Consider the following 17,455-nt stretch of genomic DNA (forward strand, 5'->3'; position numbering starts at 1 on the left):
GGACAAAATTTCTGTTTAAACATTGTGTAAATCAGTCGTGGCTGTAGAATTTCTTGTAGTATAGGAGGAGGAGTTAAAGTCTTTAGCCCCTCCCACTGCTCACTCTCATTATCAGACTCTAAAAGCCTGACTTCCATCATCGTCTGGATCAGGGACGAGAGTCTAGTTCACTGTGACCAGAGAGGAAACAGGAGCTTGTGTCCCGGTGCAGAAGGAGAGTCTGGAGCTTTGTCTGTTTGAGGTAGAGCGGCCTCAAAGGAGTCCTTTGTTTACCAGCGAGATCACCACCAATATTTGGCCGTTTATGGTCCACAGATGTTTATGGCACAAATGGCAAAGGATCAGTTTATAACAGATGAGGCCTTAGTGGCCATAAAGGGCTTTTTGTAAACATTATTTTTTAATATGCAACAGCGTTCGTTATAAAAGGAATCTTTTATCTTCTAAAAAATGTTCACTTAGTTTACCCTAATATGTCCTTTCAAAGAATGTCTTTTGATGTACGACAGCGGTCGGAGTGACTCCAAGCGCTTCGGATCAAATCAAACCCACAATTGCTGCAACTTTCCCCGTGTCCTGACTGAATTGTGAGACTCTTTTTGATTATATTATACCATTAAATATTTAATGCGTGGGTATATGAAAGCAAGGCATTTATCTGCATGAATTGCCCCTGTTTAGTCAAGGAAGTAATGTGCTTTAAGTAACATCTCTGTCATGCATACAAAAATTAACGCTAATCTTTCCGCCGCCTGGTTTCCAGCCAGAGCCCTGGAAGAGGTTTGTGGAGAAGTCTCTGAGAGTTGACACATAACAACACATAATACTTTACAGGAATACTGAAATATGATAGATTTCATATTATACTGTAATTTCTTTTGATCATAATAAATACTTAGTGGATTTCTCTCACACTTTGTCTTGATAATCAGAGTTTATTTGGTTATTGTAAGTATTTTAGAGGCCAAACATATTTTTGTGCTTGATAGAGATCTGGTGTTTCTCACTTCTGGTCAATGTAAATGTTTACGTGGGAGAATGTTCACAGCGCTCTCTGTGTGCCTGCGGCGCAACACTGGGAAAAGATTTAATTGGGCAGTTAAGTATTAATTGACGTCAAGTCAGGAGAGCTGTGCATTGGTGCCTTGCAGTGCTTTGATTTACTAAATAGCCAAACATCCTATGGTATGCTAATTATGACCATCTATAGTTGAGGTAAATATTAAAGAAAATATATCATACCTTTCAATCTGTCAGGAGAGACTTCTTCCAAAAACATTTTAAAAAAAAGTTCCCGAACTTTTGGGAACTTTTTTAATGTTTTTGAAAGAAGTCTCTCCTGCTCACCAAGGCTGCATTTATTTAATTAAAAATACAGGAAAAACTGTAATACATTTATACATACATTTATGCATTTAGCAGACGCTTTTATCCAAAGTGACTTACAACTTGGGTTTTACAGGAAGCGGTTGGTCATGAAGAGTCGAGTAAGCGCAACAAGTGCCTGAAATACTGAGTCCGTGTACATTGCTCAGTGTAGCACAGGCTAGAGTAGGGAGGGGAAAAGGGAAGAAAGAGGAAAATAATTTATTTTTTATTTTTATTATGAGGTTAAGTACTCACAGAAGAGATGAGTTTTTAGTTGACTTTTGAATGTTGTCAATGATTCTGCATTTCAGATGGCGGTGGGAAGATCGTTCCACCAGCTGGGAACGTTGAATGAATATTGTGAAATATTAGAAATTAAAATAACTGTTTTGTATTTTAGTAAATTTTAAAATGTAATTTATTCCTGTGATCAAAGCTGAATGTTCAGCATCATTACTCCTGTCTTCAGTGTCACATGATCCTTCAGAAATCTTTCTAATATGATAATTTGCTGCTCAAGAAACATTTATGTTATTATCAATGTTGAAAACACAGGAGGCACTTTTTTCAGGATTCTTTGATGAATAGAAAGTTTAATGAACAGCATTTATTTATACAATTTATTAAAGCATTTATATCTTTTGTAACATTATAAATGTCTTTACTGTCACTTTTGATCAATTTAATGCATCCTTGATGAATAAAAGTATTAATTTCTCTCTCTTTTATAATCTTACCACAAAAATGTTCCAACTTGATAATAATGATAAATATTTCTTGAGCAACAAATCAGCATATTAGAATGCTATTCTAATCATTTCGTTAACTACATATTTTTTATTGCTTCAATGAGCCCATTGTTTCTGCCTTAAATTAAAGGTCCCGTTCTTCGTGTTTTTTTGAAGCTTTGATTGTGTTTACAGTGTGCAATATAACATGTGTTCATGTTTCGCGTGTAAAAAAACACAGTATTTTTCATACAATGTACTTATCTGTGTACCGCTGTTTTCACTGTCCTAAAAACGGCTGGTGATTTCCTCTTTCTATGAAGTCCCTCCTTCAGAAACACGTAACGAGTTCTGATTGTGCAAGCGCTTACCGTGTTGTAATTCGACCGCAGCTTAGCGCACGTGCCCAGCAGTTCCTGTGTTGTGATTCGACAGCAGCTTAGCGCATGTTGGAAAGGTCACGCCTCTTAACGGAGAGATGTATGCGTTCAATAATCTCTACAGCGTCCCTGGGAAAGCCAAACAAAGGTGATTTGACTCCTGGATGAAAATATCAGCGTCTCGACGACATGGCGATAAACACACTCAACGCAACAGTTCCTTTTCTCCACGCGACACGTCCGCTTCTCCACGTGGGACAGCAACAAGACCGCGCCCCCTTTTTCGCGTTTCTTTGTGGGCGGAGGTTAGTCTGTTCTACTGCTCTACTGACGTAATTAAAGAAGGAAGTACCAGGATGTAGTCCAAGCCAGCCGTTCGCTGTAGGCTTTGAAAGGGAACTTCTGTTAAATAAAATATCTCGCTTGGCATTGAACTTTGAGCTTTATAATTTTACAGGTATTATTTATGCTCTAACAGCAACATTACACACTAACTAAAGTTTGAACAATGGGATCATGCGGAATGGGACCTTTAATACATTGTTTAGATAAAATTGTTAGCCAACTGTGTGATTTGTATATGTACATTTCTGAAATACATAACTTGGACACAGTCACTTCTGATAATAGAACAGATTATCGGCCGATATGAGGCTTTTGCAGATATATCGGCATATTTGCCACCGATATGAACGCGCCCACGCGTCTCAGCGCGCGAATATTGACACAAAATTATATCAAAATGCCGGTCTTGTCGAGTATCATTGTAAACATAGTCGGTTAAGTGAACGTAAACATGAAATTTGCCAGTCACCGCCAGTGTTTTTGGTCATTTTCACAAGTTCTTATCAAAAGAGAGAACAGAGCCTCTGTTTTGTTCTAGCTTCATGCATTCTTTTTTATCAACACTTGTGAGTAAGTTGAGAAACATTGAGAAAAAAGCTGAGAAAATCGCGACTAACTTACAAACAGATGGGATTCAGAATGATGATCAAAACACAGATGGAGTCCATCAACACCCCAAAGCTTCAAAGTCCTATAGCTCGTCCTGGGTCGACATTTCATCCAATAACTTTAGGCAGTTTTGATTTATATCCTGTTTAATGTTGATGATCGCGTTATTTTACATATGCATCTGCTTATAAGATATCGCTCGTTCCTGCCTCTCCTTCGCCTGTGTTTTGATCAGATTCTGTACTCGTTCAGGAGATGTGTAATAGCGCCCCCTACTGTATAACAGTGAAACCACAGAAAAATCTCATCAATGGCAGGGAATGGCCAATGGTGTTTTCTCATAAAAGACGAGATGACAAAAGACAGAAGAAGAAAAAAAAATCACTCACGGCTCTTGACTGAATAACTTTAATAAGGGTTAATCTATATTTATACATTGAAGACTATGCAGTGATATTGTACATTTGATTACCATTTCTGTACCTGAAAATCTAGTTTAGACCGACATGAAAAACCTGAAAATAACTTTTTCATTTGTATGCTTGTTCTGTTGTATTTATGGATATTATGTATATACTAGATTCTATATACAGTCCCAGTCAAAAGTTTGGACACACCACTGGGAAAGTGTGTTCAAACTTTTGACTGGTACTGTACTATAATATATATATATATATATAAAGAATATCGGCCGATATATCGATATTGGACCTTTTTTACTCCCTAATATCGGTATCGGCCCCCAAAAACCCATATCGGTCAGGCTCTAGAACAGATCACTCAAAATTATAATGTAGACACATGCATTTCTGTAAAGCTGCTTTGAAAGTTAATAATAAATAAATAAATATGATATATTTCTATTTATCAAATGTTATTTTATTTAAATATTATTAAAATAATAAGGTTTAAAGCTAAACAGAAATATAAAAAAAACTAATAAAAATGACAAAAGCACTTAAAATTACTGAAACAAACTAAAATGAAACCTGACAATATAGCCAATTCAAAATATTAACAAGTACTATAATTGTATATATAAAACTACTATAATAAAATGTCAAGCAGTAAAAAATGTCTCATCAACTTTTGCCGTCCCCGCAGGCGTTGATTGCGCAGCCTGAACAGTTACAGCACGTTGCTTTTGCATCTACCATATTTCCTGTGCTACACTGCAGACGTGTTGGGAGTGGCAGACGCTGGTAAATGAGAATGTCTTGCTGTTACATGCGATTTATCAAAGTCTTTGTGCGCCGCAGCTCGGCACGCCGCAAGACTCTTGAACTCTATTTAGGGCACAGTTAGGTAAACCCACAGTGATCTTGGCTGTCATAGCTTATGACAAAAATCAATAGCCAAACCAGTGTGTCCAACAAAGGCCTGCCTGTGCAGTACTGACTGCAGTGGAGATTACAGCACTCACATGACCTGCTTCGTTAGCGTGCGTGTGTGTGTGTGTGTGCAGCCTTTTTATGTGGGACACGAAAATCTTCCCTTTTCTCTCTCTCTCTCTCTCTCTCTCTCTCTCTCTCTCTCCGATTCCGCCTCTCTCTTTTTTAAAGCGTGGCATAAATCCGGGAGATGAAAATGTCATGGAGCAGGTTCATTTTGCAAAGAGGTTTTGATTGCCATGCGCGTGTAATTGATTGTTCCAAGGACAGGGGGAAATCTAGAAATGTCATAACAGCCTCTGCTTAGGTCTCTCCTGCTGCTAGACAATCAATGAGAAGTAAAAAGAGCTATCGATCCATGCACGGCAAAAACTGTAGCCTGAGACGGCAAGGAGATCCGTGGCGAAAGTGGCACAGACCGCCAGACCTGTCAACGACGCCTCAGAATTAGAGGGTCTCCTGTGACGCTTGCGTTACCTTTCGCATATTCGTGGAGGGCCGGAGATGTTGCAGCTGGCTCCCTGTTCGCCCCTGAACCGGTCGATGATAGAAATGTTACTGCTACGGGGTAAATGTTTGATGATGTGCTGATAGAAATATTAGCATTAGGGCAGGCGGGGAAGCCGGCAAACAATTCAGTGGCATGGAAAATTAGAGAGTGACAGGAAAAGTTCTAGCACAAGAACTGCCTGAATGTTACGTTCGTTCCTTGAACTAATGCAAATCACACCCCTGACTGAATGCTGACTGACAGATTTACCCCCAACAGAACCTCACACGTCTCAAAGGGGATGATTAGCCCACTGCAGTGGCACGCTAAAAGGACACGTCCACCAAGAAAACTCCAGCGTCTCAGACGCCGCGTTTTTAAGTGGTATTATTACTCTTACCCCTGTATTAGTGGAGAGTCTGTGACTGAGTTTCACACCATTTGTGTGAACTGTGTCTGATTCTGTTGCCGCAGTGGTTAGCGCACATGATCTGGAGCGGTGCTTCTCGACTAGATTCGGTTTTGGTAGTGGTGACCTGACGCAGTACCAGAATTATTGTTTGTTGTGTTCATGTCCCTGTTAGCATCTGCCATATTTGACTAGGATCCAGCATTTGTGGCATGAGTTTGATGGCCTTAAAGGGACAGTTCACCCAAAAATGAAAACTGTCATCACTTACTCACCCTCAAGATGGGCCCCATTGACTTCCATAGTATATCATTTGGGCCCATCAACTGTTTGGTTACCGACATTCTTCAAAATGTGTTCAGCAAAAAAGAAGGAAATTCATACAGATTTAGAACATGAGGACGAGTAAATGATTTCATTTTGGGTGAACTGTCCCTTTAACAAACTATAAGCTAAATATTTATTTTGCTATGCTAGCTAAGTATGATTAGTTGTCTATAATACAATGTATATGACATCTGTAATTGGCAGAGGGATAAAAAATTGTTTTTGCATTAATTTTAATCAAAGTTGAATAAATTAAAATGTATTAATATATTTGTAATATTTGATTATAAATGGCTAGCAATTTCTGTTGATTATGCCTTTATAATCAGAATTTGTCTTTTTATTAGAAGTATATACGATATATTTAATCTCTTTTTATGATATGTTTTAGAGGCCAATACAAATTTTGATCAATGGTCATTTATTTATTAATAAATCAGCATAATTATTACCTGTTTCCAATGACCTATTCAGAACAGACGTATGGCCTTGTTGTGGTTGTGACCCCCTATTTGAAGGGGTAGTTCACCCTAAAATGAAAATGAAATCATCATTTACTCACCCTGGTGTTGTTCTAATACCATATGATGTTCTTGTTCGGACCACAAAAGGAGAAATTTGAAAAAATGTCCTGCTCGCGCTCTTCCATATAATGGCAGTGAATAGAGACAAGCATCAAGCTTTATAAAAAAAAATAAAAAAAAACAGAAGTATCACAGAATGGTCCAATGCTACACGTGTCATATATACCAGGTGTTTTGAGGTAAACAAACTGAATTTTAACAAAAATCCTGCCCTTGGCCGTTGGTCTTCTGTGCTCGACTGCGTGTTTGTGAGATTCTATTAGCGGCGCAATTCACTCCGACTCGCCCAGAAAAAGTTTTGAGAGAAATCAGGAATGACATGAAATACAATACCTAGAAATCCCCCAAAAAGTATCCACGTACTGAGTTGAATATATCCAGACCGGAACTCCGTTTGTCTGATGTCAGAATGACAGCTGACAGATGTGAACATAACTTTTTGTTGCGACGAACATAAGGATATATTCACCTCAGAGAAGAAGGTTTTGTGTTTTCTTAGTTTTGATTTCTCACAAGTCTTGTGTCTTCGTGCATAAAAACGTGCACGTCGCGTGTAATGTAAATGATAACTTAATAGGTGAACTATCCCTTTAAGAACCACTGGTTTTGATAAGTTGGAGCTGTGGTGCTCATGTGGGTAATGCAGGACCCCCCAATGCTCTTTACTATATCTTTCAAAAAGTCAAATAAATGAGCCTATTCCAAATGAAAAGTCTAAAAGTTATATCTAAGTCATATCTATATTTCTGTTCAAGCTAGTTCAATCAAGAGTTGAACAGAGCCGTCTGATGGATCCTCATTTTGAAGCGCTGTATTAAATTACACACGCATATTACATTTTTCAATGCTTTTTTTGTAATGCCCAACTTTTTCGCTTCTTTTTTAATATCACACTCTTTCAACTGTCTTTTCTAAACTCCTTTAAAAAAAAGACCCTATAACTTCATTTTAGGTGCATGAAATTTCAAGCCAGCACTTTTTTTTTTCTTTTCACGAGTACATTAAAATGATGGTTGCCAGAGGAAATGATACAGATTACACTCACTTTGATCCATCAAAGTGCAAAATCAGTAACTCATTACAGTTTTTGTAGGTTTAGAATACGGTTCATCAAAACGTCTGACACCATTGTGCAAAAAAACTTGAAATCCATCACTGTCTCTTTTACAATTAAAAAACGGCTTTGTTCCAGCCTTTGATCACACTTACAGTAATAAGAACTGACTCTTAAGAAAAAAAGCATAATAATAATACCGCTACTGTATATATGAATCAGATGTGAAAAGCGCATTTAATGCTCGCGTTTCTCTTCGCTCTTCTGCAGCCATTTGGCTGGGAATCCGGCAGCTCTTTGAAATCCAGCTGCCGCTGTGTTATGCCAGGAGTCTTTCCCAACGGATTAATGTTATAAACACTTAGTGGCTGATTTATGATGGACACCTTTGGTTTTTTGACCTTTGAATATCCCTGTCTGAAGATATAAATTTGTTGTGACACAGATTGGAGGGTTTACAGAAGTTTATGACATGCTAAATCTCTGCACAGGCGTGCCAGTGCCTCATTTTGTAAGCCTAGTTGGACCAACGGCTGTTTTCATTGCTCTGATACAGCACAGAGAGCCCAACAACCGCAAGCGGGTCCGTGGCGGACGAGCCTGCTAACTGTGCCTCGCTTCTTCGAGAGGTTAAATGAATGAGGTGCCATACAGAAAGCATTCATGTATGCACTGCTCGGACCAAATCAAAATAATGCATATTGAATATTACTGAAATTAATACAAATGGCCCACGTCGGAGATCAAATTATGCTTTGGTTGTTCTATTGGCTCAAACATCAATAACAAAAGAGGGGGGTGGGATTCGACTGCTGCTGGCCTGCTCGTGTGGCTGCGTCCTAATGTCGACAGTAGTGGATTATGGGAAAGGCTGGTGTATCTCATGTCTGTGGGAGTGGTGTCCTTGTGTTTGATCTTGTACTCCGAAATCCTGCCGATTGGCAGGGATCACAAGCTGGCTAACACAAGCTCCCTGTTACAAATGGGCAAGGAAGGGAAATGTAACCATTCATGAAGGGATTTCGGAGAGATCTGGGCCTGGAAGGTTAACATGTGCCTGTGGTTGTATTAATGTGTATCCCAGATGCTCGGAGGATGGAGAAATGGGAGCCCGGGGAACGGTGACTGCAATAATGCCACCCACATTAATCTATGAAACGGGTGCCTTTTCCAGCTTGATAGGGTTTATAAAGTCAATCATTTCAATGTTTTATCAGACAAATAATACTTATCGCAAGTGTTGCATTGCATTGTTCAAGCTAAATTAATATAGTTTAATCATTTTATTCGGCAAGGACGCTTTGTATAAAAGTGACAGTAAAAACGTTTATAATGCTTGTAAATAAATGTTGTTCTTTCTGTTCATCAAAAGAGCTTCCCAAAAAGCTATGAAGCAGCACAACAATAATACAAAAAAAAGTTTATAGAGCAGAAAATCAGCATATTAGAATGATTCCTGAAGGATCATGTGACACTGAATTTTTTTTTTTACAGGAATAAATTACATTTTTAAATGTATTCAAATAAGCAGTTATTATTTCAAATTAAAATAATATGCATCACCCGTAGAATAAAATACAGCGTACATTTTACGCATAACAATTGAGTGTCAAAATAAAATATGTACAAATTGTTTAAATTGTCTTGACGTCAAAGGACACGGTTTCCAGGCTGAGCGTGTTCAAGTAATGAAACATGCATTAAACCATTTTAATTGCTCTGAATGAGCACTCCTCTGATTTTTTTATTTTTTATTATTAGGTTGAAGAGTATTACATGGTCACTAAAATGTAGTGTGGTTGACTAATGCATTTTTCATTTAGCTGTCTATCTTTCATCCGCAGTCGATTGATTCCTCCAGGTGTACGGTGTCATGGTGACTTTGCTTGTTTAGACTGTAAATACTCTCATGGAGCAACTATCGTAAAAATCTCATAAACACAGAGATATGCAGAAACATGCCAGTCTCTGAAAAAGTGCGTTGCACCATGACTTAACTATTTCGTTGTAACAGAACGAGGATTGTGCAACAGTGTACAGGAAGACGAGGTTAATTTCGGTCTTCATATTTTACTTTGTTTTTGATCCCACACATCCTGTAAACAATCTAAAGCTAAGCAAAGACTGCACTGCTGTCCGTCATGATGCCAGTCGACTGGCTGAGTGATTACAAACGGTTGAGACACCACGGAGAAGCCATCCACACAATCTCACTCCTTTTATGTCAAAACTATATATACACATTGCAATACATAAAACATTATTCTCCTCTTGAAAACTGCTAGGGCATGAGCACATTCTAGGATGCAATCATCCGTCGTAGTCAGTCATTTGAGAAATCTTCATTGCGGAAGATCAAGGTCGTGGCACGTCGGGCCCCTTGTTCGAGGGACCCCATTCTTTGGGTTTGTTTGGAAAGGCTAAATCCCAGCTCCATCTTTATCCATTTGCCGACATCAGTTCACCTCCAGGCTTACTCCTGAGGCACCTTTGAAATATTGATAAAAAGTCTTATTTTCAGAATCCAAAGGCACGGGACATGGCGAGGGCTACACAGCGTAGCACTTTCAGCCCTCATATTCGAGAGCTGCCCTCATTGAGCATCACCAGCTCAAAAAAAATATTAACCACATGAAAAGCAAGTGCCTGGCCCGGGCTGTTAGGTCTTATGTATATTTAACTGAGCACATCTGCGCGTAACAGCACTTGAAATTCAAAGTGCTATCCAAATATGTGGTCATAAAATATAGATGATCTTGATTTTTCTTAACCGCAGCGATTGATGTAATTGACGTACTTGGATATATCGTATATTAAGTGAATAATTCAGTACGTTTTAAGAAGTGATGAAAGATTTAGGAAATTATTTTGAATCTAGTCAATAGTGGTTAATTTGTATCCAGCAAATATTCAGGAAGGATGCCAGGTTGCATTTAACTATTTTTAACTTGTCTGCATGCATGCGGTCTTATGTTTACGCCTCATTTTGAATGAGAATGATTGACAGTAAATAATAACTTTTTAGACATTTTGAACTCACTTTTTAACTGTTAAAGTGAAATATAGCTTCAGATCGACTTTATCACATGCAGACTCCATAATAGTTTTGAGATGTGCAGGAATCAACCGCTAAACTATTGCGATAACGCTCACCATCTAGAGATAATCGCCTTTTGTTGCACCCATACAGCTGCTGTAAACAGACGAAACCTTAAGAAAACTAAGTCATTGACTTATGAAACGCATACTGCCAAATTGCCCACTATTACCAAGAGAAGATTACAGGCACACAAGCTTCTGCGAGGAAGGATTACAATGCTGCAGTTGAAGGATGGCAGTACTGCACAATGATTTCTAATATTAAATGACATACTTTTCTCCTGTTTTTTTCTCTCTCTTTTAAATCTCTGATGCTCACGTACACTAAAAAGACATTTAAAGTTAGATTTTTTTTTCAATTATATCGAAGGTTGACGTGGCTCTATGTGGTTATTTGTGATTCATTCAATTAATCACTGTATCATGTAGGTAATTTGATTACAGTTCAATTGACAGCACTAATAAGACTTTCTCTCTATCGTGTTTTCCAGCATATGAGCCAGATGATGATGTCGGTGTCCAAGAGTCGATCACAGGGGAGGAGGGCGAAAATGAAATCCAGACAGAGGAGGAGAATTCTGAGAGGCCCACTTCCAAGGACAAAGACGACAAAGACATGGACAACAAAAGCAGCTACAGCTTCCAAAACTCTCCGGTCAGTGTCCTATCCAACCAGGAGGTTGAGCTGGAATCCCGTCTGAGCGATGGCAGTGACAGACTGTCTGACTTTAAGACCTCACCACCAGGAAGTCAGAAGGACACAGAGAGCCAGAGCTCAAAAGTGAAGGATGACATGCACAGTAGCCTGGAGAAAATGAGGGCTGCCTATGCCAACTTCCTTTCAGACTCCTACTGGTCAAAGATTGGACTAGATTTGAAGGTTGCTAACACTGGCAGCAAAGCAAACTGTGACAGCACCAATGGGAGCGCCAAGAGCGAGTTTGACTGGCACCAGGACGCACTTTCAAAAACCCTGCAGCAAACGTTGTCCCCGAAACCTGTGTCAAAGCCCAATCTATTCAGCTCCGTCCACCTGTACAGGCAAAGTAGCAAAGCGTGCGGCGCGGTCTTTACAGGAGCCAGCCGGTTCCGCTGCAAAGACTGCAGTGCAGCGTATGACACCCTGGTGGAGTTAACGGTACACATGAACAAGAGTGGCCACTACCAGGATGACAACCACAGCAGGCAAAGCATCGCCTCCACGTCATCATCCAAGAACCGGAAGAGGAACCTTCAAGACATGGAAGGCAAGGAAGATGCACAAAAGGTGCTGAAGTGCATGTTCTGCGGCCACTCGTTCGATTCTCTACAAGACCTAAGCGTCCACATGATCAAAACGAAGCATTACCAGAAAGTGCCTTTGAAAGAACCTATTCCAGTAATCACTCCAAAATTAGTCCCACCAGCAAAGAAACGTGCATTTGAAGCCACGAGGCCTTGTTCGCCCGACTCCACCACAGGGGTCCCAGGTTACACCGAGGCCCAAAGATCGTCCGGCCTCGCCAATGCTCCCAACAACCGTTATGGCTATCAGAACGGTGCTAGTTACACATGGCAGTTTGAGACATGCAAATCTCAGATCCTTAAGTGCATGGAGTGCGGAAGCTCCCACGATACACTCCAGCAGCTTACCACTCACATGATGGTCACCGGCCACTTCATTAAAGTGACAAATTCAGCCTCCAAGAAAGGCAAACAACTAGCCCTCGACCCTCTAGCGATAGAGAAAATGCAGACACTTGCTGAGCCAGCGGCTAACGAACTCGAAGGAGAAAAGGTCTCTCCAAAAAGCACAGCATCCGGTGACTCCGAGAGGGCCACTCCGAGGGACATGTCACCAGACAAAGCTGAGAAAAATGGAGACAAGGACGACAAACAAGATGAGGAGGACCGGAAGTCCACCGATGCCAGTTTCAAGTACCCGTACCTGCGAGAAGAAGACCTTGAGCAGGGGTCCAGTGGAGGCGGTGACATTCTCAAGTCTTTAGCAAACACGGTGGCTTCGGCAATCAATAAAGCTCAAACAGGGACCCCCAGCTGGAGCGCTTACCCCAGCATTCATGCTGCGTACCAGCTATCAGGGGTTATCAAGTCTGCCTCCTTTTCCTCTTCTCCTCCCATCCAGCTCAAGCAGAATCTCAACCACAAGCACAGACCCATCGCACCCAAGGGAAAGTTCTATCAGGGACTTCGGGGACTTGAAAGTTTCCAGGGACATCACAATTCAGACATCAAAAAGGAGAGGGGTGGTGCATCTGACAGCAAAGAGAGCCAGAGCAGTAGGTTTGATCTGGGGGAGAATGATGACAGTGATTGTCAAGATGATTCCTCCTCCTCTTCAAAGCTAGATGCAGACTGTGTAAGTGAAGAGAATGACACAATCAAAGGGAAGTTGAGCCCAGCTTTCTCTGACAGAGGGAACCCGTCACCTAGCCCCCCTGCCAGCAATGGGCACAGCAGTTCTTCAGAGCTTGTCAGTGACTCCCAGGAAGTCCTTAACATAAACCCTCTAAGCGCACTACAGTCTGTCTTGAACAATCATTTGGGTAAAGCAAACAAGCCCAGGCCCGAAAGCTTCCTCTCCCATCGCACACAATCCATTTTTTCAGAACTGAGTAGAGGTTTAGAGAAACCAGCACTCTCAGTATCTGCTGCCATCAGGACCAGCAATAGCTTCATGTACACAAATGACGACCAGCCAATAGACTTGACGAAATACAAACACAGCAAAGCAAACGCTTCCCTCTTACTGCAGTCCTCCACTCCAGTGTCCCAGAAACATGCGCTCTCTGACATTGCCGATATGGTGAAGGTTCTTCCAAAAGCCACGACCCCAAAGCCCTCAATGCCAGCGAGAGTGCCTGCTATGAAGCTGGAGACAGACGTGCGGCGCTTCGAAGACGTCTCCAGCGAGATGTACTCGGTTCACAAGCGTAAAGGTCGACAGTCCAACTGGAACCCCCAGCATCTGCTCATCCTTCAAGCCCAGTTCGCCTCCAGCCTTTTTCAGACTTCGGAGGGCAAGTATCTCCTCTCAGACCTCGGCCCTCAGGAGAGGATGCACATCTCCAAGTTCACCGGGCTTTCCATGACCACCATCAGCCACTGGCTCGCCAACGTGAAGTACCAGCTTAGAAAAACAGGAGGGACCAAGTTTTTGAAGAACATGGACACTGGCCATCCGGTCTTCTACTGCAATGACTGCGCATCGCAATTCAAAACGCCCTCTGCGTTTATATGCCATCTCGAGAACCACCTGGGTTTCCAAATCAAGGACATGAACAAAATCCCCATAGAACACCCGACTAAAGTAACAAAGCCCGAACTTTCAAAGGCCCTCAATGTCCGGGCGACAGATTCGCAGATCACAGAAGAGGAATCTGACTCAAAGTTCAAATGCAAGCTTTGCAGTCGGACATTTGCCAGCAATCACGCGGTCAAACTTCACTTAAGTAAAACTCACAGTAAATCCCCTGAGAATCATTCACAGTTTGTGGAAATGGACAAAGAGTAGCTTTGTTGGTTTTTACTACTTGTAGTTATCTTGTTGGTAAATAACTGTAATTCCTCTGCTTTTATAAAACACGGGTCAAGTTGTCTACTTTTTCCCCCCCTTTTTTCTTTCCATAATGTTTCAAGTAGCATTACGTAGAATGCTTAAAAACTTCAGAGTCAACATTTCATCATGTTGAGGACTAAATGGACACACTGGCTGGGTTAGAAAGAAGTGTACTGTTAGAAAATGAATAATCATAAAAAGATTAAGAATACATTGACGTAAGTCTTTGCACCCTGTTCAAATGCACCACCAGTAATGAAATGTATTACTGCTTGAGACATAAATGCTGATGTTTGCATGCAATAGCTCTGGCTATGACTACTATTTATTTGTATGATATGGCAAGTTTTAACTGTATTACGTTTAACAACAAATTGATCAATGCATTAACTGTAATTTGCAGATCTGATTGTGCGCTTGTGTGAACACACAGGTGGTCAGACCGGTAGCCAGACACACATTAAAAACATTTACTGAAATGTACAGTATATTTGCTCTGTAAAATGTTTGTGTCGCAACGATAGAACAGAAAAGCACTTTAATAAAAGTTTAATCACGTTTAGGCGCAGATTCAGTGTGTGGGCTTACAGATTTGGACAGGTTTGACACGAGAAAGTCTCACATTAATGTATATTTAGCATTGCAGAAAAAAGTGTCTCATCGGGAAATGCTTAGTGAGACAAAAGAACACTGCACCTTTTATACCAATACAAATAAAGCATTAACATTTTCTAACTGTCTACAAGTCTTCACTTCAAATCCCTTGTTATTTTCTTTATTACTGAGGTAACACTTTCCAATAAGGTTTCATTGGTTAACTACATTAGTTAACAAGAGCTAATAATGAACTGCACTTCTACAGCATTTGTTAATGTTAATTTCACTATTAAAATCAAAAGTTGTATTTGTTAACATTACTTTGTTCACTGTGTTCATGTTACTTCGCAATACATTTGTTAATGTTACAAATGAAACGTTATTGTAAAGTGTTAGCAAATATTCCTGGAACATAATTGTAAATCACACTATTGTTTTGAAATATTTTTCAGTATGTTCTATCTTTCTAGGAAATAGTTTTGATTGCATTTACCATGTAGGGGAGACTGGGGCTAGTTGTCACAAGGTCTCAGAAACTATAAGGTTTAAAGTAAAATGTTAAAATTACACAAACGTGTCTTCACTTTTTATTTTACTTTGGGATGCTGTCCTGCAAAGTAAATAATCTTTTGAATAAACAAGTGAACACAATGAAAACATGTACGCAGAGAACAGAGTTCAACCTCTTGTAGATATCTACAAGTATTATTAGTAGTATTATTTTTAAATGTAATACTACATTTACACATTTATTAATTTTTAGTACAGTATGTGTTGGTCAAAAACCTTTTGCGTTTTTGCTCTTTCATTAATTGTTTTGTAGTTTTAATGTTAAAGGAGTTGTTCACTTTAAAATGAAAATCACCCCATGATTTACTCACCCTCAAGCCACCCTAGGTGTATATGACTTTCTGATGAACACAATCAGAGCTATATTAATAAATATCCTGATGTTTCCAAGCTTTATAATGGCAGTGAACCAGTGAGCAATGAGTTTGAAGCTCAAAAAAGTGCATCCATCTATTATAAACGTACTCCACACGGCTCCGGGGGTTAATCAAGACCGTCTGAAGCGAATCGATGCAGTTTTGTAAGAAAAATATCCATATTTAAAGCTTTATTTAAAACCATATTTAAAAGGCGTTATGGCGGAAGCTATATATGTTATTAAAGTTTTAAATATGGATATTTTTCTTACACTGTTTGCTTCAAAAGGCCTTTATTACCCCGCTGGAGCCGTGTGGAGTACGATTATAATGAATGGATGCACTTTTTTGAGATTCAAACTCAATGGACCCCATTCACTGTAATATATATAAAGCTTGGAAACATCAGGATATTTATTAATATAACTCTGTGTTGTTCTTCAGAAAGAAGAAAGTCATATACACCTAGGATGGCTTGAGGGTGAGTAAATCATGGCGTAATTTTCATTTTAAAGTGAAATAATCCTTTTCAAGGAATATTTCATTCCAGATTGCACTGTGACAACTTACCCCATACCACAAAATGTGTTTTAAATTAACAGAATCTTTTTGTTTTCAATTTTTCTTTTCATTTTTTGTAGCCAAAACTGGTACATCATTTAAGAAATATTACTCTCAAAAAAAAACAAACCAATCAATTGCTCCAATCGCACCGATAACAATTGACCGTGATGATGTCACTCGGATATTGAGAATTTCATATGAGATAGTACCAAAACGATGAAAAACGATAATCACCCTCTGAACTCGCAACATTTAATGCAGTTTCTTTCTTTTTTCAGCAATCAAGCCACCAATTACCACTCCCCATCGTATCTGTTTTATAACAGGAAAGTGACATTTGATAGTAAATGGGAGAAAGCACCAGGTGATTTGCGCATCCTGACACCGCCGTGCCCTCCATTGTTGGAAATGAGCAGGCAATCACGATAGCTCATCAGATGACTCCTAATGCAGTTAAAGTATTCCGCAATAATTCCTCCTTGCATTTATAATTACAGCCATAGAGCTCACACCTCAGTGCACAGATTAAAGCCATAAATTATTTAGCGCCTTGCCTCACCGATGGATTCCTGATTCCCTCCGTTGAGCCATTATGCTTCAGAATACCAACTTCCTTTAAATGGGAGCCTGAGGATGATTTAAGATAGGCTGAACAATATGACAAAACGAACGCAATATTCCGGTCATTTGTGTTTCTTAATTAAAATTGAGAGTGCGCCTCTGAAGTGTCTCGTCAAATGAAAGTGTGCCACGGCCTCGGTAACTCACAATTGAGTCATTTAGCATTTGTGGTTAATGGCGAAATTTGAAATGACCCTGCCACTGGATGGGCACATGTGACGGGGGAACATTTGAAATGGTTTTCGAGGTAGCCGCTCAATGTCAGAGATTCACATTAGGGCCCAGGATCCTTTTCGTCATTGTAATCAGGGGGAGGAAATTAGCTGTTTCTAATATTAATTCAGAACAATAATTCAAAGTCATTCGAGATTTATTGCCACATTAAAGGCGAGCGCCAATCGGAT

At 39.9% G+C, this 17,455-nt stretch overlaps 1 protein-coding gene across 1 annotated transcript in view; it reads left to right on the forward strand.

Annotated features, from left to right (window-relative positions):
* Nucleotides 1-15,083, forward strand: part of tshz2 (teashirt zinc finger homeobox 2) — a 68,513-nt gene extending 53,430 nt beyond the window's left edge. Inside the window, exon 2 of the mRNA XM_079802154.1 lies at nucleotides 11,276-15,083. Within this exon, the coding sequence (XP_079658280.1) occupies nucleotides 11,276-14,298 (3,023 nt within the window). The 3' untranslated portion in view covers nucleotides 14,299-15,083. The remainder of the gene's footprint in view (nucleotides 1-11,275) is intronic.
* The last annotated feature ends 2,372 nt before the right edge of the window (nucleotides 15,084-17,455 follow it).

The sequence above is a fragment of the Gobio gobio genome, assembly GCF_949357685.1.
Source record: "Gobio gobio genome assembly, chromosome: 21".
NCBI classification, from domain to species: domain Eukaryota; kingdom Metazoa; phylum Chordata; class Actinopteri; order Cypriniformes; family Gobionidae; genus Gobio; species Gobio gobio.